Source organism: Formica exsecta, unplaced genomic scaffold, assembly GCF_003651465.1.
Source record: "Formica exsecta isolate Colony F162 unplaced genomic scaffold, ASM365146v1 scaffold35, whole genome shotgun sequence".
In the NCBI taxonomy this organism is placed as follows: domain Eukaryota; kingdom Metazoa; phylum Arthropoda; class Insecta; order Hymenoptera; family Formicidae; genus Formica; species Formica exsecta.
Window position 1 is genome coordinate 755765 of NW_021850752.1, and position 22001 is coordinate 777765.

At 29.5% G+C, this 22001-nt stretch overlaps 2 protein-coding genes across 4 annotated transcripts; both read right to left on the bottom strand.

Moving 5' to 3' along the window:
• Positions 1 to 6: 6 nt before the first annotated feature.
• On the bottom strand, positions 7 to 6149 carry LOC115238569 (alpha-tocopherol transfer protein-like). Its single transcript, XM_029812526.1, has 7 exons — positions 6004 to 6149; positions 2862 to 3086; positions 2416 to 2575; positions 2284 to 2345; positions 1790 to 1983; positions 527 to 740; positions 7 to 423 (listed from the first exon to the last, which is right to left on the bottom strand). Exons 2-7 carry the CDS (start codon positions 3034 to 3036, stop codon positions 218 to 220), a joined length of 1011 nt encoding a protein of 336 aa, XP_029668386.1. The 5' UTR covers positions 3037 to 3086; positions 6004 to 6149; the 3' UTR covers positions 7 to 217.
• Positions 6150 to 16026: 9877 nt separating this feature from the next.
• LOC115238571 lies at positions 16027 to 19956 on the bottom strand. 3 transcript variants are annotated; one of them, XM_029812533.1, is made up of 3 exons: positions 19493 to 19956; positions 18763 to 18915; positions 16027 to 18250 (listed from the first exon to the last, which is right to left on the bottom strand). In XM_029812533.1, the coding sequence occupies exons 2-3, from the start codon at positions 18891 to 18893 to the stop codon at positions 16714 to 16716; spliced, it is 1668 nt and encodes a 555-aa protein (XP_029668393.1). In that variant the 5' UTR covers positions 18894 to 18915; positions 19493 to 19956; the 3' UTR covers positions 16027 to 16713. The 3 variants fall into 3 exon arrangements, with proteins under 3 accessions (XP_029668393.1, XP_029668394.1, XP_029668395.1); XM_029812534.1 differs by having other exon boundaries at positions 18763 to 18934; XM_029812535.1 differs by having other exon boundaries at positions 19484 to 19956.
• Between the last annotated feature and the right edge of the window lie 2045 nt (positions 19957 to 22001).

Genomic DNA, 22001 nt, shown 5'->3' on the forward strand with positions numbered 1-22001 from the left:
ATATATATATCTATTATAGTGCGATTCTAAATAATATGCACACATATCAGTGATATCTCTATATCTTTACATAGTACAAAAATAAAATTATATCCTCTTAATACCAGAGTACTAATCTAACAATAAGATTGTAATTTCCAAACCAGTCTGTATCGCGATCCCGCGCCACTTATTATCTAGATAAAAAATGTATTTAGCAAAGAGTATCTGGTGTACATCAATCTACTTCGAGCTTTCTGAAGGATCCGGTTATTCCGTACATCGCAGAATCATTAGAACCTACGCTGGAACAACCGAATCCTTGTTTCAGAGCCGAGACGGCGCCTTCTCGCGCCTTCTCCGAGTACAACTCTAGATGGACTCTCATCTTATCGTTGTTCAGTAACGTGGGTCTTTGTGCTATTACCTCTTTCCGCCACAGATCTGTATTAAAATAGTAACATCGAAAGAGAATTTAGAATTTATTCTTTCTAGAATGTAATATAAGAGATAATACTCGAAGAGATATGTAAACAGTGTTAATTACCTATCATTTCCTTCATGGGAATTGTGCCACCGTATTCCTTGGGCAACATGCTCACATCCATCTTGTTATTGATAGCGTCCTCAAGACTTGTATAAATCCTTACCCGACTTCTAATCTTGTCAGAAATCAATGATAGTCCGAAGTCCAAGGCGAATTTTAGCGAGGGATGCGAATTGATCGCGTGGACTTCCTTATGTCTCATTGGTACAGTACGCTGAAAGAAGACCACTTTATCTCTGTCTGTTTTATCTTTCAACATTCTTTAATCGAAAAAGAACAATCTCTTTTTTGAGATTGTCTAAATGGAAAATGTATATTTTCCTACTTCGAGAATCCCGATAAAAGACGATAGATGATCAAAATCCATTTCCGTTTTATCTTATATTTCAATGAGAGACTCACATTTCTGCTGGTGTAAAAAGAATATCCATTTCAATAGTCAATTTCCTTTTCAATAGTTGAAGGATTTATGCAAATGTATACTCTTTTCAAATGTATAACTTATTGATTTGTCTAATTCATCAACAAATTACAATTTAATGTTAATATGAAGTTATTCTTTTTTGTCGAACTTTAAACAGAATTATCGTTCAATAAGCTTATGAGAAAGACGGTATTGAAGAACCGGTTTGGCTGATCTTTAAGAAACATTAAGAAACTTCATTACGTGACATTGTCCTTGGCCCAGAAACGTACAATTGTGTCAATTATGTCTCAATAACGAAAATGAAATGCTTTTGCAAAAATTTGGAACATAAAAACTTATTGACCTGATATGATAAATAATGGTTTGAAAGTAAAACCAACAGTGTACCCATTTAATATTATCTTTGACAGATATTAACATGACTAAACAAAACTAAATCAATATCTGAAAAGTTTTAAAAGATGGAGAATTTGAAATGCTAAAACGATTTTAGTACAATTATTACATAATATCTGAAAAAAAAATTATTCTTTTTTTATCCTAAAAAATTTAAATAAATTTACCGCACTATGATGTTCATATATATATGCCTGTGTATGTTAATTTCTACGTGTAAATTTGTAACAAAATAGAGGTAATTTTTTAGAAATAATTTCTCTGAAAAGAAAAATTAGAATTTTGGAATAAAAAAAAAAGAATTATTTTAGAAATTAATAAATTTGAAATAAAACTTGTATTATTGCTACCTCAAATTTGTTGGTATTTAATAACCATAAGTTTGATTTTACTTATTGATTATCAGTTTTATTCACATCATAAAAAACATTTGATCGTACCTCGCCATTTTTCACGATGCGCACAGCTTCTTTTGGGGTAAAGAGAGTCAAATGGGGGAAACTGACGCCGGCACCATCGGCAAAATGCACAAAACCACGTACTTGACTTTCCTCATCTTCCATTAGCGACTCATAAGTGATGGCATGGATTTTGCACATGTCCACGTTTGTATATTTATGAGGATCAAAAACACCTTGAATTGCATGTTCGAATGATTAGAATAAATGTGATGGAAAAGAAGACGCTGAGAATTATATAGATTTCTCTCTTACAATAGAATTACAAATTTTATCATAAATTACTTCCTATTTTTACAACCAACAATTTTTCTATGTTAAAAAATAATTATATTATCAATGAAAATTATTTATATAAATTTATATATTTTGTCAACTTTTTTTTTGCTTTTAGACTTTAAAAATACTATCTTATATGTATTAGATTTGATATACATAATACTCAGCGCTTTTTATACGTAAAAGATAACATATACCTGGTCTAGCGATTATTATGCGACGGCCTTTTGCATCACGGCCAGGTGCGGCGAAGAGATATCTATAAAAGAAGAGATTGCAAAAACGAATAATTTTAGTGGTAACAAAAAATAATTTTAAAAAATACTCACCCCAATGACAGTAACTCTTCCATATTCGGTTCTGTAATATCCAAGTTATGAAATGCTGGTTGATACACCTGACGGAGCAGCAGGTACCTTTCTGTAGCCTCCTGGGCCATCGGGACGTTGAATTTTTTACATCGCAAGAATTTTAGTAGGAATCGTGCATCTGATGAAAAGTGGCAAATTAATACCGAGAAGATATATCAACAATCGGAGAATTATTATTCGTTTTCAAATGCTTATAATTATAAAGTAATTATTTAAGTTTTTTTTTCAAAATTATTTAAAATGATATTATAACTTTAAAACATTTGATTATAATCCTAAAGTAATTAAATATATGTTATCAGTTAAATTATTGTGCCTTTAACATTTAGATTTTTTTTTCGTAACGTGTCAATATTTGTGTCAATTTCAGGAAATTGACTATAAGACGGAAATTGCAGTTTTACCGAGACGGCAATTTTGAATGCGAGGGTTCAGCTTAATCCAATTGCGCATCTGCTCGAGAGCTTGATCTCTGGTGTTCTTGTCCTCTCTGAGCTCATCCTTGGCGACTTTTTGAGTCTCCTCCGAGAGAGTGCACACATATTCATCCTCATCGATTACCCATTCGACTGCTCCCATCTTGATCTTGTTTGAAAGACGCCTGGTGACCTACTTGAATCTGCAGATATCTGGAAGAGTTTCAACAAAGGTTGTTGCGTAAGCACATCTTCTATCGCTATATTTTTCTTATAGAGATAATAACAATTATTTTAAGAAATTTACAATAGATTTTAAAATTAAATATTTACGTTTAAATTTTATAATTATTTTAAGATATTTATTTAAAAAAATAAAATATCTCTTATATATAATAAATAAATCTCTTATAATAAAATATTTCTTATTAAAAAAAAAGCGTCTTGAGAGAGTTTTTATTTTTTAAATATATGTAAACTATCTATTAAATATATATTTATTAATAAATGTCTATTAAATACATGTGTAAATTAGATCTTTTTGAGCAAAACAATGTATAATAGGAGAATTTTTATTTATATCTATTATTTTTTAATATAGCTTATTTAATTATACAACTGAAATAACAATGCGCGCTTTTACTTTCTTTTGAACCGTCAGATATCATATAATTGACCGGCTGACCCAGTTCCTGTTCAAAGCCACGGCGAAGGTGTCTTGAAGAAATGCGCTTGTCTTTCTCTCTCCTTTAAAAAGGAATGGGTCGGTTACGTTGTCAGTTGGCCGATCGCAAACGGGAATTCTCGAACCTTTCGTCAGTTCGTGACATAACGATTATCGTAGTACAGCCGACTTCTTCATCGCGCACCACGTGTCTTAGTATGAGTGTGCACCGGCTTGTTTCGCAATCACTTTCTCCGATTACGCAATAAGCGAGTAGGTTGTTCACCCATCTTTGTTCGCCGAAACAAATAGTCGCGCGAGTCCCGAAAGAAGTGTCATTATCATCGCGTTACTTTTTTCTACTTTACTTCGTTTCACGCTGTTTATTGCGGTAGAGGTGGAACTCCGATTTTTCTCGTTTTGTGCAACACAAAGTTCTACAATTGAAGAAGTGGGAAAGATCTGAGAAACGTCTTTAAGAGAGAAATTGGAACGCCGCCTGTTATGTAGCAAGGATCATTTCATAATGAATGTTCACTCTCTTTTGAATACGCTTATTATATATATATATGTTGTTGAGAGAGTTTTATTCTCCCGTCTCGCTTCCGTCTATTTTCTCGATGTCTATTGCTGATCATATATCATATTCCGGAGTGAGGGTAATTAGAATTGTATAACATTGTTACAACGCTGCTTTCGTCTATCGCAAACTTTCTGGAACGATAAAAATTTTATCGGATACGTAATATCCCTAAACGTTATGTCACCGTTCAAAGAACTTCAATCGAAAGTGAAAAATCGAGCAAGTATATTATGGCGAATACATGTAATATTTGATTATAAAACACTCGCCAATCTTGATAAGTCGGTAATAAACGGAATGACTACCGGATCGCAGAAACATTATATATGTTACGTCTACCGTCTTCTTACGTACTCTTACATGGATAAAAGTAATTACGATCGAGCTCTCTGTACAAATGACGCTGTATTACGATTATGATGGAGCTGGTTAAGGGTATGAGCCTTCTTCCGCGTAGAAAGTGCCACTTATCGTATTATTGGCCGCGAGCTTTTATCTCTTCGACGTCGTCTATCACGCTTATAAGAGCTTTTTCATATGGAGTTATGACGTCGATTGCGTCACATTACGTATTTAATCCTTTCATTTTTATAACGGTGTGACTCAACGTTATCTCTCGTTATTATTGAAACACCATGATCGTGCAACCCGTTATGTTACGAAGGATTCCCGCGCGTATTACGAAGATTATGTCATGGCGCTTTTGATTCTGTTGCAGCTCATTTGCGGTTGATTTCGAGCGTATAACGAACAAAATTGTGTCCAATCCCACGCTTTTTCCAATGTGTAAATTTCCTTCAGCGTGCGAAATCCCATGAATGACAATTCGCGTTCCATATTCCCGACCTTTGCTAATGTTGACCTTTACGACCAAGGACGAGATGTATCGTCTCGGAGATTAAAATTCGCGCGACGTTTCGACAATTCGTCGATTCGATACATTATTCTGATAAGCGTGATCAGACAGCTTAAGACTGACGTCACAGACAATGTCATTATATCGTTGTAACATGATGCATTTTTGTAATGGTTTTTAATTCTTTCAAAGCGAAATTTAAGTAGATAAAATATTAATATTTTAATATTTAAAAAAAACACAATCTCTATTTATTGTCTGTTTCCATGAAAAAGTAAGAAAAGAAGTTGCAATGTACTTATAATTAAAATTGCAACATAAAATTAAAAAGCATTATTCAAAAAATAATTAATACTCTTAAAATATTGCAAAAGCATTGTGTGTTTATCTTTCAACTATAGAATCTTGTTAATTTAAGTTTGACTTTTTGTAATAAGATCTTAGAATAGAACGTTGTGTCTATACGAAATTAATATTCATGATTTATATTTTGACTATTAAGTTATATATTAAAGTTCTATTAAAAGGCAAAATTGAGTAAAAATTAGTGAAAATTGTGATCATATTATATACATTTCTATTTTTATAACTGAACTCTCCTCAAATCTTTTGAAAATTTTACTTATAACTGAAAAAGTATCCAAATATTGACATTGGCATAATCTTTTCATAAATGAAAAACATTTATGTCAAAAACATTAAACGTCCTATTAAAATAGGACATTTTATATCTGTAATTTTAAAAAATGTAAAAATTTTCTTTACAAGAAATTATATTACATAAAAAACTAAAATAATGAATAAAAACGTGAAAGCATATAAAACACACTTTCTAGGAAAATAATTACATTATATAAAAAATTATATTACATATATTATATAAGAGAGGAGTATATATGAATTGAACACTGATTTTAATTCTGCTTTCACGCTTGCTCAATCTGCCTGTTTCTTAGACACACGAATCCGAGATTTATGTCTCAAGCACTATTCTAAATAGATATTCTATTTGATTATATGGACATACCCCGATCGTGGTGCCCCAGGTGCACAGTTGGAAGTGACTGCCCCACTCTCGTCGAACGTTCGCTCTTTTATAATTTTCTGCGACGCCCTTCCTCTCAACGTCTCCACGTCTTCAATCGCGCCTACCTTTACAAGAAGCGTGTCCTCAGAGCAAAGACCGGATCCTTGGGGGTACAAAGTGTAGACCAAGACGCTCTCGTCTTGATTTCCAACACACGGCGCAGATCGTAATACACACTTTCTGTTATTGTCCGCACAGGAACTTGCAAACTGCGCTAGTTCGCTGGTTTTCTGCCTTCTTTTATAGATACCTAGATATCGTAATAGAAACGATGCGCGATACGGTTTCGTAACGCGATTCCCCGGTTGTACCTGTAATCGCTCCCGGAACCAGAATTTCTTTCGAAAAAAAAGTAACAAATGGGTATTAAAAAGGTTTGAGGCAAAACCGCCAGATCTCCATCTTTTTTGCATTGACTGTTAATCTGAAATAATATCGTTTACTGAATTTTTTAATACAATGCAGTAAGTAATATTGTCTTTTCCATTAGATTTGAAAAGACATATAAAAAATAGATGAAATATTATTACTAAAAATATTAAAATTCTGTTTGACAAATTTATTATTGCTTTAAAATTAGTTAAAATTTATTCCATTTTTTAAATATTTAACTATAAATTTATAAACAAGTTTTTGCCATGTTTCTATTGGCTTGTCTTTTTTTTCCTATTATTACCTATTATAGATGTTGTTTTAGAATTTAAAATCCTAAGTACTTAAAAGATTGCCTTTTATTCTATCTTTTTATGTCAAATACATAAATAACGTGGCCTTGGTAGCTCTCTTTATCTTGCATATTTTCAACTTTTTTTATTGTAAAGTTTAGTTCATAATGGAGTTGGACTCTGATAAACGCTTATGCTTTTTAGATTTAACCATTATTCTGTGTGACAGATATTTTGAATTCGATTAGTACTACAAACAAACTTCATTCAATAGATACTTGAATTTTTTTCTCTCAATATCCGATATGTCAAAAAAAAGATATAATCATAAGTCTGGTTAAAAGCTTTCCCCCCCCTTCGGTTCCACTCAAAATATTATTAGAAGAATTTAAAATTTATTATCTTTAAAAAAAATGGAGATATTCTTTTAATATAATTTTTGAAGCAATTAATAAACGTTTAAAGTTTTTTTTTCATTGTAAAATTAATTAGAATATTATTATTTAAAACAGTTCTGATTCTCAAAATTTCCAATCTTTCTTTTTTCTAATTTTTTACATCAAATCTATTTGCGAGAATTTTAACTCAATTATCAATTTATTCATCTCGAAATTATTATTTCGGACATGCTTTATATTAAAAGACAAAAATTTAATTTCAACTTGACACGGATCCCTTAAATATTCTTCTTACTTTTTCATCATAGATAAATTTATTGTTAAAATTTAAATACCACCGCACTCGTCTGATATATCCACTGACAAGCTCGTTTTTATTTTAATGTCTGACTTTTGTGGTTTCGGTTAGGTTGCATGTCATTTCGCATTGTCTCATTGTAACCGAGTCCATCTCTCCGTTTAAACAGTTATGTCAACGAACTTTATTACTTATAGTCAACGCGACTTTTATGACTTTATAAGTCTTTGTAATATAATTTATATATAATAAGATCTCTCTCTCTCTCTCTTTCTTGCTATCAATGATTACGTTGATGAATTTAAAGAATCTCTTTCTTTTGTTATATTCTCACATATCTTGTCGTTTCTATCACTATACACATTACAGAACAAAAAAATAATTTGTTGAGTTCCTTGTCTTTACTTTCAGGAAAATAGCATGATGGTTGATTGGTTAATATTAGAGGGCAAATTAAAGGAAACTTCTCCAGCTAGACCACTTTTCATTCATCGTCTGTTACTTACTATTTGTAATTATTCTATTTATTCTGTTTATTTAATTTAATTTTAAATTTATACTGAAGGGGTTTCAGACCAAAATCGCAACTCATATATTTGTAATTTTTCTTGACCAGTTATGTCTACAATTTTATGTAATTATATATATAATTTTATGCATTGTGTGTGACAACAGCCACCTTTCTAATATTCATTTTATTATTCTGTTTATTTTTATTATCAGAGCCTTGATCGTCCGAAAATGAACCTGACGAATAAGATATTTGTACTTGGTTCACCGCAATTCCAACAATATACCGCGATTTTTCACTGCTCGAACGTGGCTACCGCGCGGTTCCGTGTTTTACGATCTCGCACGTAAAACATGCGGAGCGTTGCCGCATAATAACGCCTCGCTGAAACATTATATAACGAGAGAAAAGGAAATACATGACTTCAAATATTAATCAGCCAACCGCTTTTACGTAGCAGTGAATCTTATAACGACAAATGAGACAGAGGATAATTATGCTCGAAAGAAGAGATTCTCTCAATTTCATTGTCTCTCATAAAACATAGAATGACGTGACACTGATCCGATGATATTGTTGCACAAGGAACACGCTCGAACCGGGAAAGCGATTATCACATCCGATGTCATCAAAACGGACGTTGTAAAAGATGATGTCTAGTAATCAAACTGCAAAATTGTCGGGTCGCATTTGCATGTGTCTTCGGACAACTTTTTGCTGGCAGCGAGGCGAATAAAACTCCCGCGACTGTCGACGCACGTACATACATAACATGTCTGTGTATCATGTCATGTATCACTGCAACTTTAATGAATCGTTAAAACGATTGTCGGGTAAACGTTTCGTTCCCTGACAAACAGGAAACGTAAGTCATCGGTACAATCGGGTAATTTTACTCACTGAAATTGCTATAATAAATTAATTATTTTCTAGAACATGTAGAATTGTAAACATTCAAGGAAGTGGGATAACGGGTCGAATTGGAAGCGCGCGATGTAACATAGGTTTGCGTCGTTATAGAACGAACGTAACCAGTTGCATCATCGATGCATACGTAAGAGGCAAATAAGAAATATTTTTATTAATATAAAGAGACGTAATGTTACGTGCGTGCACAAAGCAAAAATTTTAACATTGATTGATCTGTTTTTATGTTACGTGAGAAGATCATGTAAGGGAGTGTAATTAAAAAAGAAATCAGTAGATAAAGTCATAAAGAGGATATAAGTATAGGTAATCTTATTTATTAAAACATATTCGTAAAAATGCTAATTCAAAATTAATTTATGTGAAATATTCGATTATTTTATTATAATTATATTTATTATATTTATTGACTGTTTTATTATAATTATATAGCTTTATTTTATATAAATAGATTACAAAAGAAAGATTCGTATTTCTCTCTCTCTCTCTTGGTATTGTAAATGGTAACAACGGAGTGTAACGCCTATCGTTTGAGCATTACGTGTCGATTACGAAGATTTATACATACGCAACGACCGCGGTTGCTCGCTTATAAATCGTCGTAAATCCAAATAATTACAAAAAGAAAGTTAGCAAAATCCGAGATATTACGTATATTCGGAGTCCTAACAATGTAAGTTCGCTTAACCGTGCGTAATTGCTGATTACGCGTTTCATCGACGTATACTAAACGACACATTACACATCATCTCCTGCAAAAACCGTCGCTCGTTTTTAATCCGGAAGTTATATGTACGAAAATTTCGTCACGCATTCAGAACAACGGACCGTGACTACGAATTACATGCACGTTGGCTTTCATCAAAATTAAAGATCGTATTTCATTGATTATCATACACAAAAATTATATCTTGATATTAAAATAATATATCAACGATCTAATTAAGCAACATGGAAGAAAACACGATTCGATAGGCATCTATAAAACTAAAATATATTTGCTTATATATACAGAGTGTCCCCAATTTAAACATCAAAACTTCGGGAGCGTATAGGGGACCAATAAATTAAGACAAGTGTCCTTTAGAGATTTGCTCGTTTTTGCTTTGTGTTGAAAAAAATCGCAAAAAATTTTCACCAAAAAATTAAATTAAAATACTCCCGAAATAAAATTGGAGGATTGTAGATAAATAAGCGACAACGCGAAATTTTGTTTCTAATCTAATTTTACCTGAGGAGGATTTTAACTCACTCTCTTTTCTTAATTCCAGGTTCTACAATTTTTATTTCATGGTACTTTTGATAAACCTAATAATTTTAGTGTTGTTTTAAGTTTTTTGGTGAAAATTATTTGTTTCTTTTTTTGCGATTTTCTTCAAAACAAAACAAAAACGAGCAAATCTCTAAAGGACTTTTTGTCTTAGTTTATCGATCCCCTACACGCTCCCGAAGTTTTGACGTTTAAATTCGGGACACCCTGTATAATGGGAACTATATTTTGCAGTCTTACGATTATCACAATATTTTACAATCGAAACACAGAAAAACACACATTATTTAATTGGATATTATTAACTCAGACTCAACATTACCGCAATCAGCATTATTTTCTATCAAATGTTTTTTAATAACATCGATCTGATCTTGAAAAAGTATTAGTCTGATATTTTCCGCCGCGTTTAAAATATTATTTTTCTAAAATTTCCTCGTTTAAAGGATCGTAAGGAACAATTTTGATATTAATATTTGCTTCGATGAAAGTATCTTTTACTGCGTCTATAGTTCTGTTTAAATCATATACTTATACATATTAATGTAAATTATATACTTATATAATTATATACTATATTTTGCTTCGAATCGTCATCCATTTGTTTGACTTTAAAACTGTCAGTATGATTTAAAATCCGCCATATATTTCTTGATATATTTTTACAAAGTTTATGACTTCTGTAGGATGCTCTGCTCTCAAATTCTTCAAAACAATAAAGTCCTGAAGCGAAGGTGAGAAATCATTACTGTTCCTTCAGCGGTCTTGTTTTCTTGGAAGCATGCACACAGAAAAATATTATTCAATTGCTAAGTAAAATGATTACTCAGCTTACTTTACTTCTTTTAAGTAACAGTTATCTTTAACAAAGAATATCATGATCTTTATTGTCTAGCAACCATATTCATCTCGGAGGTAAATATGATCCCACAAATGTTATTTAATATTATTGATCTGATCTTGAGAGAAAGTTCCTTTGATATCTTTCGCAGTGTTTATAATGTATCTTTCTAAAGTTTCTTCGTTTAAAGGTGTGTAAGGAAGTGCTTTGATATCACTATTTGTACTCTTAAAAGAATTGTTTAATATTACGAAAGTTTCCCATAACTCTATACTTTTTACTTCTTCGACTTCAAAAACAGCTACTATGGTATACCGCTGATTGTTATAAAAATGTTGAAACCAGTCCATATAATTTTTAACGAATATGGAATCGTGCTCTGCTGCCAAATTTTCCATGATAATAAAGTTTCGGAGCATGTAAGGGACCCTTACTGCTTCTTTTGCATAATATTTTTCTTATAACATTTATCATGTATGATTTGTATTACCGATGAGTGCTGTTTTTTTAAAAGAGGTGTATCTTTCTGAAGATACTCGGTCAATTTTTGTACGGTATCAATCTGATCGAATATCTTTTTCTGTGCGATAGTCATAAAATCGATATTGTTTTGATTCTTATGATTGTTATGCAAGGGAACTATATGTAGAAATGAATATGTGTAAAATAAAAATGATAATAGAAATAATGACAATAAGAAACAAAACATCATTTTCACTTTTGGCAGACAAGTTTTGTTTTTTGTACTTTGATAATCCTGCGATTTCTTGCCACTTTCGTTTTTATTCATACTGTTTGAATTATTCCTTTTCACGAGTTTTCGTCTCGTGAGAACCGATTTTGCAACATCTTCATTTGTCTCTGAGAGCTGAGATTTCGGATTAAAAACAGATTTCAATGCACTTGTTTGCTGGCTTGCTGGTTTGCTGATAACATTATTACGATCACGCATGATCAAAAATATATGATGATTCATAGAGATCGAAGAAATCAATTCTTGTAAGTCCTTGTTTTTTTCAAACTCCATTTTATCTACTTTATTCCATTTTATATTTTTTGCTTGACCGACTGCAGATGTAACTGGTCTCGTATCGTGAATATCTTCTGAATCTATGAATGTGAATTCTGACGTATCGTCAGTATATGTTCTGTTGATATGGTTTCTACAGATGAAAGTGATAATGCATCGTCGATATCATTCGTTGAGTTTACGGATGTGTTTATATCGTGGATATCTTCCGTTAAATCCGTGAATGTGACTGTTGTATTATGCTCATCTTCTGTTGTATTATGCTTATCTTCTGTTGTATTATGCTTATCTCCTGTTGTATTATGCTTATCTCCTATTGTATTATGCATATTTCCTGTTGTATCCATGGGATAGTATCGTATTGTATATATCTTCAGGTAAATCCGTGAATAAGGATATTATTATTTGGATAATATCGTCGATATATCCTGTTAAATTTATCAATATGAGTATTATCGTATAGTTGATATATCCCAGACAGCACAAGGATGTCCTTAGGACGTCCAAAGGGCATCCAGGACAACATAGATATCTCTCGTTAAATGTATAGATGCGAATGATGTATCATGAATATGTTCCGTTGAATATGGATGATGTCATATTGTCGATATCATCCGTTGAAGCCGTAAGATTCCCTTATTTTTATATATATTTTTACTTGTTCGTCTGTAAGATTAAATATACGGATATGGATTGTTGATATTTAGGTTTCGAAATTGTTAAATCGCAGTTGTAATACTTTCTTAAGCCTGAGTCGATTTTTGTTTGCAATTTCCATCACCTTATGTGGTCCTTGATTCTACAAATAAAGAAACACTTGATTAATGTCATTTGATATATTATGTTTTACATAATCGCACGTTCCAATACTTGGCTCATCATGTTACTTTAAATAATGAATGCGTTTCATTCAAGTATTTTGCTATCTAATTAACTAATAAAGACTCTTATGAATATATTATATAAAGGAGATAAAAGACAATCACATAGTCAAAATATCAATGTAATTTGATTGTAATAAAACATTTGTGCACAAATTACCGCGCTGGTTCTTGATTATTTTTTATCTTCTTTGTATGATATTTTGTTATCTCTTCTTTATACTGTATTTTATTATCTCTTAAAGCTATTTTTATATTGTATTGTCGATGCCAATAATAAATACAAATACTATGATTAATATTAATACATTTATGCATTTTGTCGCGTTTTTATTTCAATCAATTATGACTTGCATAAAAATTGTTATAATTGTAAAGATTTGCTTAAAAATTATAATTTTTAATTTTACGAGAAAATGAGATATGCAAATATAAAGTAATTTCAAATTTTTTAATTATTTGCGCTAATTAATAAAAGACATAAAGACGAGCAAATCAATTTTGTTAATAGATTTATTATACTTTAACATGTAATATAAAGGTCGTAACAATTTCTATAAAAAGATTCAATATATTGCAAATGCTCCGATATTTGTTCACAGGTAATAGCTGCTTATAATTAAGCTGCTAAATGTATAAATTTTTGCAAATATTTACAATTTGCTTTGTGAATGGGAAGCGAAACGTTTGCAATAATCTCTTATTCAATTCGAAGATATCATAAACTCAACGTCACAAATTACTTTTCCATAATATTGAACGGGATCTAAAAAATCTTTTTTGCGGAAAAAAGATCGATCTTTTAGTAACAATCCACAAAAGTTGCAATAAGACGTGTTTACATTTTACTTAGTTCATTCTTCGTTTGCAAAGAGAAATTAAAGCATGCATTTGAGAAATTTTTAATTGAATAATTTATTTTATAACTGTTTATCTCTATTACAAATAACTAATATGACATCATTAGCAAAAATATTTTAAAATCGGAATGTCAATAAGAGAAATAAATATATAAATATATAATCGTGTTATATAATTTCTTAATTCTTAATAATCTTTTATAAATATTTATCTGTATAATAATCGTTGCATTTTACGTTTCAAAATTATTATTTATTAAAAAATTTATCTTTAGTTCTGCTATTAATTTTTATCCATCTTTAATTTTGAATTAAATATAAAGAAAAATAAGAATTAACCTAAAAACGTTAGAAGATCTGCTCGTTTTTACATATCTTTCATATCGTGATTTGTTTATAATTTGTGAATGGATGATTCATCAATTTCAACCAATCATAATCCTCTATACCATTCAGGAATCGTGAATCACGCATCATCAATAAATTAACGTTACAATTTATTCTCCCCTCCTTCTCTTTCTGATACGTGAATGTATTGTTTTGTCTCACTTCGAACGCAATACGTAACCACGCCTATCGTATTTTGACCCTATGAACGGCACGAATTTGAGATCTTACTAACACAAAATACAACTAAATTATGATTATTAGAAATCATGTTAAAAGAAAAAATATGTCAAACATATTTTTGACGATAGAGCATTGAAAACGAAGACCATCTTGAAACAAGACCACCGCAATGTTTATTGTTTTTTAGTCTGATGCTCCCATGCACAACACGTGCTCACAATCTACTTTAGCAACAGTCCGTTTACTTGTTCCTTTCGTAGCACTATTTTCGGGATGGTCTGTATCCTTCGGGCACCGGCAAATGAAAATGAAGCGTTCTCTTCGACGCGTCGATACCTTGTGCGTCGTTCCTTTGTCATGTGACATGAATGAAAATAGAGTGGGAGATGACTAGCCAAGGCCGAGAATGCTAGAATGCAGAACAGACGCAGCAGTTATGGTCATGCATACTAGTATGCTGCTTTTGGCAATAGTGACCATAGCGAACGTAAAAATTCGCAAGTTGAATATACGGATTGCACTAAAAATGCAATTTTTCAGATGACAAATTTATTATTATTAATATTATTATCACATGTCTCAACAAATTGACAATTGTGTTGTGTATTGTAATAATCAGGAAATATGACTGTCCCGTCTTATCGAATCATTTTGTTCGTTGAAATTAGTACAATTATTTTTTTTAGATATATACATATATATATATATATATATATATATATATATATATATATATATATATATATATATATATATATATATATATATATATATATATATATATATATATATATATATATATATATATATATATATATATATATATATATATATATATATATATATATATATATATATATATATATATATATATATATATATATATATATATATATATATATATATATATATATATATATATATATATATATATATATATATATATATATATATATATATATATATATATATATATATATATATATATATATATATATATATATATATATATATATATATATATATATATATATATATATATATATATATATATATATATATATATATATATATATATATATATATATATATATATATATATATATATATATATATATATATATATATATATATATATATATATATATATATATATATATATATATATATATATATATATATATATATATATATATATATATATATATATATATATATATATATATTCTTTTAATGGAACACACAAGGAAATGGAATTACGGGATTAATAAAGCAGCTGTAGTTATACCGAACGAATAAAACTAATACTGATCACTTGCATAATTATCGATATATATGTAAAAAACAAATAACCGATACTTTTTATCATAAAAAGACGTAACGCTATGTGCATGAATGCAGGTAAAATATTGACATTTATTGATTATATTATACTATTACTAGAGACTAAAGATCACATGAAAAGGTATAAATAAAGGAGAAATAAATATATCACAAAAATTGGGTATTTATGCAAAAATCGAAAAATCATATTTAATAAAACATATATATAAATGTTAATACAGATCAATTATAATTATTTAAATAAAATCCTTGTTTATCATTCACACCATATATCTAATATATAAGCGATTACACCACTAATATGAAATTAACATTTGCAGTTTTGTAATTTTGTGTAATTTTCAATGTTAAGTTATTTATCATTATGTTACTTGCAAGATTTTAATTAAAGTAATTTTTAAGTTGTATAAAAACGATCGGTGATATCAATGTAACGTAGCGTAATGCCTAATGATTGAGCATTATGTGTAATTACGAAGATTTATACATATGCAATAATCACGGTCATTCGCCTAAAAATACAAATGTGTTTATTAAATAACATTTAGCAACAATCCGAGATATTACCTATGTTAGGAGTCCTAATGTGAATTTGTTTAACCATTTCTAATAGAACGCTAATTGAGCGCTCTTTTGACATATGTTAAACAACATATAACACGTTATCTCCTGCACATATCACCATTCGTTTCTAGTACAATGCAAGTAATGCATACAAAAATTTCATCACATATTTACATCAACGGATTATAACTATAAATCGTTTGCAAATTGGCTTTCAGTACAAAATTAAATAAAATTATTTTTTTAATCGAAGTCAAAGGAATAAAGAATATAATTTAGCAACATGAAAACGCAATTCGATATAATTTATAAAGTCCGGAAAATGTCAATTATTTGTACTCATAAATTTACAACAATATGTTATAATCCGATATGTATACGAAAAAATACATATTGTTTAATATAAATATTGTTATGTCACATACAATACGCAATTCAATAATTTGAACAGTCTTGTCTCCTCGGAAGCAATTATGAATGATCTTTATTGTCTAACAACCATATACTTTTTGGTAATTGGTATCATCTTCTATCAAACGTCGTTTATAATAATCGATTTGATCTTGGGAGAACGTTTGTCCGATATTTTCCGCAGTGTTTCTAATGTATTTTTCTAATGTGTCCTCGTTCAAAGGTTTGAAGGGAATAATTTTCATAATAATATTTGCTTTGATAAAAAAATCTTTTACTGCGTTTATAGTGTGGTTAAGATCTGCACGCATCAAATCATCATCAATCTGCTCATCTTTAAAAACAGCCAATATGGTAAACTCCCGATTGCCATATGCTTCTTGATACGTTTTCGCATAGTTTATAACGACTTTAGAATGCTCTGCTCTCAAATTCTCTAAGACAATAAAGGTCGGAAACGAAGGTGAAGGACCGTTTCTTCTCCTTTTGCGTAATATTTTTTTTATTATGTCCACCGTGTATGGTTTGTCGACGCTTGTATCACCGATGAGAGCTACTACTTTTAAAAGAGATGTATTTCGTTCAAGATATTTGGTCACGGCTCGTACGGTTGCATCGTGATCGAGTATTCCTTCCTCCAATTCGACAATAGCAGTCTCAAAAATATCAGCGTGCTTATCATTCTCATCACGTACAAGTTCAAAACGAGAATAAAATTGAAATAAAAATGGAGATAGAATTAATATTAACAAGATTATGAAACTTTTTAAACATTCCGACGAACATTTCTTTCGATGAATTTTTACTTTCGTATCTTGAATATCTTCTGGTTTTTTATCTTTTCGAGCTTTATCATAAGTTATCATAAGTGTTGGTTTTGAAGGTTTGAATCTTTTAATAATCTTGTTCATTACTGAATATGGTAATATAGAAATAAGGAAAATTATAAGTTTTGATTGTGCGATTATATGTCCCCACTGTAATAATTTATCCTTAGGCATCTTATTAATCTTCTGACGATTTTGACGATTTTCTTTTTTCTTATTTTGATAATCCTTTGATTTTTCGTCTTTTTCAATCATATTGTCTGAATTATATTCTCGAGCGATTCGACTCATATACATTGTCAAAAGTTTATGTTCCACAGAGATCATTTCTAATCTTTGAGTCATGAAATAATCAAGAAATACATCTTTGAACGTTGGCAATTTTCTAGTATGCGAAAAATCTAGTGTGCAAGGACGTTTTGGCGTGTTCGGAGTCGTTTTCAATGGTTCCGTAAAAGAAGATTTTGCAGAGTATGATTCTGCAGAGGACGATTTTAGAGGAGACGATCCCATAGAGTACGATTCCTTATAGTTTTTCGATTTATTGTAACTTTTAATTTTCTGAATGCATTCTTGCAAAGATTGAGATTTTAGCTCGAGTGCAGATTTTGATATATTCGGTTGCGCGATTTCAGTAGCATCCGATTCCGTACCGGACGATTCCATACGAGACAATTCCGTAGTAGACGGTTCCGTAGCAGACGATCCCGGTAAGTTTATTGTTTCGGTTTCGAGTGGATAGTTACCCATAACATTTATACATGCATCATTGTTTGCTAATACCTGGTCTCTATTGTTTTTTTAAATAAAAAGACACTTGGTTAATGACATGTAATATCTTATCTTTCCGAATTAATTGCATGTGTTAGATCTCGAATTGTCACATAAAAAGTTTGTTAAATAAAGACAGTTCAAACTTTTAATTATATATTAAAAATATTTCTAATATTTATTTTTGATAATTACAATAAATGCAAATACTATTATTTATGTAAATAAATTTTTAGTTCTGCATTTCTATATCAACAATAAAAATTATTTTAATTGCAAGAATATTTCTCTCGGAAATTATAATTTTTAATTATATAAGAAAATAAAACGCGCATATACACTGTTATTCTAAACAATTTTTAATAATTCAAACAAAACCGAATTATTAAAAAAAATATAAAGACAATTAAGTAAAATTTTGTTTATAGATTAATATTAATCTCATTATAAATTTTAATAATTATATTAATTTTTAATATCACATAATATGCGATATTAGTTTGAAGTAATTCTAATCGAAAAATATAATACCTAACGTTATCTGTCCGACTTCGTGAAGCCTGTTCGACGGATTTCTCCAAAGCATCATGCCTCGGTATAAAGGCAGACAATAATTTCTCGGAGGAATTGTCGATATTCAGAGATTCGGGCTGATTCTCCATAATATCAGATTGTAAAGGTTTTCTACAAAGAAAACACCGACCTGTTAATAATATAATTAAATTGACATATTATTTATATTTTATTATGTTCATTATGCGAATTGGAACGTGTACTCGAGAAACTTTTAGTCAATGAATTTATTTGATATTTTTTTAGTTTTACAGATATATAATGTATAGCTTAAAGAAAAATTTTACAAAATGGAATGTCAGAGTGAAACAAATGAATATATAATCGCGTTAAGACAAACCAGAACAAATAAAACAATAAACGTTTTTTAACTCTGCTACATAAAGTCATAACAAAAACACAAAATTTTTAATAATTTTCACTTTAAATATGTTTTTGAACTCTTTTAAATATTTGTTAGTATGATAATCATTGCATTTTACATTTTAATATTAATTGTTAGTGAAGAAATTCCATCTTCGAAATATTTGCTAAACATCTTTTTTATCTATCTTTGTAATCGTAAAAATATATTCCTTCTAAAAATATAAATTAATCCAAAAGTGTTACAATATCTGTTTTTTTTATACATTATTAATATATCTGTTATCTTTATTATTAATATCTCTGTCATCTTTACTTTCTTTACCTGAAATGCGGCTATATGCTCTTGTTTCGATTATAGACGGTGCAAATATATACGATATCACAAATCGTTAAGAATTGTAATTCGGTCTTGCAAATACAATAAGAAAGAAATAGTTTAAAATTAATACCAGCACACAATCTAATCAGAATATAACTGTCACATATTCATCATATTGATCGAAAAACACATCAAGTGTCTTCAAAACTCATGAAACAAATTTAACAAAAATATATGCGATATTTACTGTTTTTCTTTTATTATTCTTTACGCGATTCTCTGCCGTGTTGACAACATATTAGGTCGAACTGGCCAACAGTTCGAATTTACTCGTTCCTTCTTTACACAGCACTGTCATATTTGATTCCGATGTTTCTAATTTTTCGACACAGTCTCATCTTCTGCTCGGATCGATCAGCTAGGATAAAGAGCTCTCAATGCAATGTATTTTTAATGCTAAAACAATTTTGCATTTATTTTATTTTACGCGTAGATTTTTATTTAAAAAACATATATTTAAAATAAATGTCATTATTTCATAGTCCAAATTTTTCTATAAAATTTATAATATTTAATATATTATAATATTTAAAATTGAAAGATATTTGATAAATTAAGCCGCGTCATATGATCCATGATGGTTTTATCGATATAATGTCATAATAGAAGCACGTTTTTTCGTAAATGTTGGAAAATGTAGCTACAATGATAATCGGAAAGTGAGCGACGTAATAATTTACATATAAAAATTTCGCGTAATATGTATATGTTAATATTATTTAATATTTATGTAGTATTTGTAGTTATTGTAGTTGCGGTGCAATTCTATTTCCTATGCTATGAAACTTCAAGTTAAAAAATTCTTTCTACATCAGCGGCAACAAATTTACACTCATATTGTTCAAGCATTTTTACATTATAATAGTTTTTTATATGTACTTCTTTTGAATTGAAAATATATTCGGAAAACATGCCGTCTTGAGATATATAGTCGCGATATATATTTTGTTATAATTTTTTACGACATCTTTTTTCTCCATCAACTTTTTCAATGACAATTACATAATACAGAGGCATCATTAAAAGAATGAAAAGTTAATCAAAAAAAGATGATACTTATATAAGGAATAAAGAATCTTATGTATGAAAAATATATTAGTAAATGTTAGCACACAGTCAATTTAGGCGAAACATTTAATATTCATTTTCACATTTGTCAATTGCAATATATAATATTCAAACAAATAGTATTGATTTTACAGTTTATCATTTAAAGATTTGTAAGTCCGTATATAACCTTCCTAAACTTTTTTTAAATGACTAATGCTATAAATTACTTTTTTTACTCGCAAGGTTTTATTTAAAGAGGAAGATATTTAAAAAAAAAGATTATTATTATCTTATTTCACAATTAACATCTTATTTCAGACACACACTTAATCATTTATTTGTGAATATATAAAAAGTACAAATACAAAATGGCAATATCATAATCTAATTTTTGTCCGTAATCTATAAAGTTTCTTACAATATTTAATAAATGTTATCACACACATATACAAATAAAAAAATAAAAATATTGAGCAAAAGATATTTTCAAAAAATATAACTGACTTCTTAATTCGTAATCTAGAGCCAGAATGTGTATGACAGTTAATACATATTAATACATACATAATTTTTCTATTATAATCTATTCAAATTATATTCAATTTACCGGTTTATTCTGAGTTGTTTCAAGATATCTCACTCCCAGATTTTTCTTAATTTACTTAATACATATTCTAATCTATAATATGAATTATTTATATGTTTTGAGAAAACATATCTTTTACAGATCAAAGCCTATAGTTTTATAGCTAATAAAAAATATAAAACATTTGTTCGCAAGCGAATTTTGTATAAGAACGACATAGTAGCAACATAGCGCAACGTAACACATAACGTTTGAGCATTACGATTTTATTGTCGATTACGAAGATTTATAAATACGCAATGACCACTGTTGCTCGCTTATAAATTGTCGTAAATCCAAGTAATAACAAAAAGAAAATTAGCAAAGTCCGAGATATTCTCGGAATCCTTATCAATAAGTTCGCTTAATCGTGAATAACAGCTGATTACGCGTTTAATCGGACGCATATTAAACGACACATTACACATCATCTTCTGCAAAAACCGCCGCTCATTTTTAATCCGGAAGTAATGCGTACGAAAATTTTATCACGCGTTCAGAACAACGAACCGTGACTATGAATTACATGCAAGTTGGTTTTTATCAAAACTAGAACACTATAAGCGCGCGCTATTTATTTTGTGTGTATGTGTGTATAATTTTTACACATATTAACTTTAGTTCTTCGTTTTATAAAAATAAATTAAATAAAAATTACACACATATTTAATATTTGAACTATCAAATGCGTCGCTCTGTTATGACAGATTTTTATTGATAGGAAGTAATGCACAGCACAACATCGAGACTAATCAGCATCACAGGAAAGAGATAATA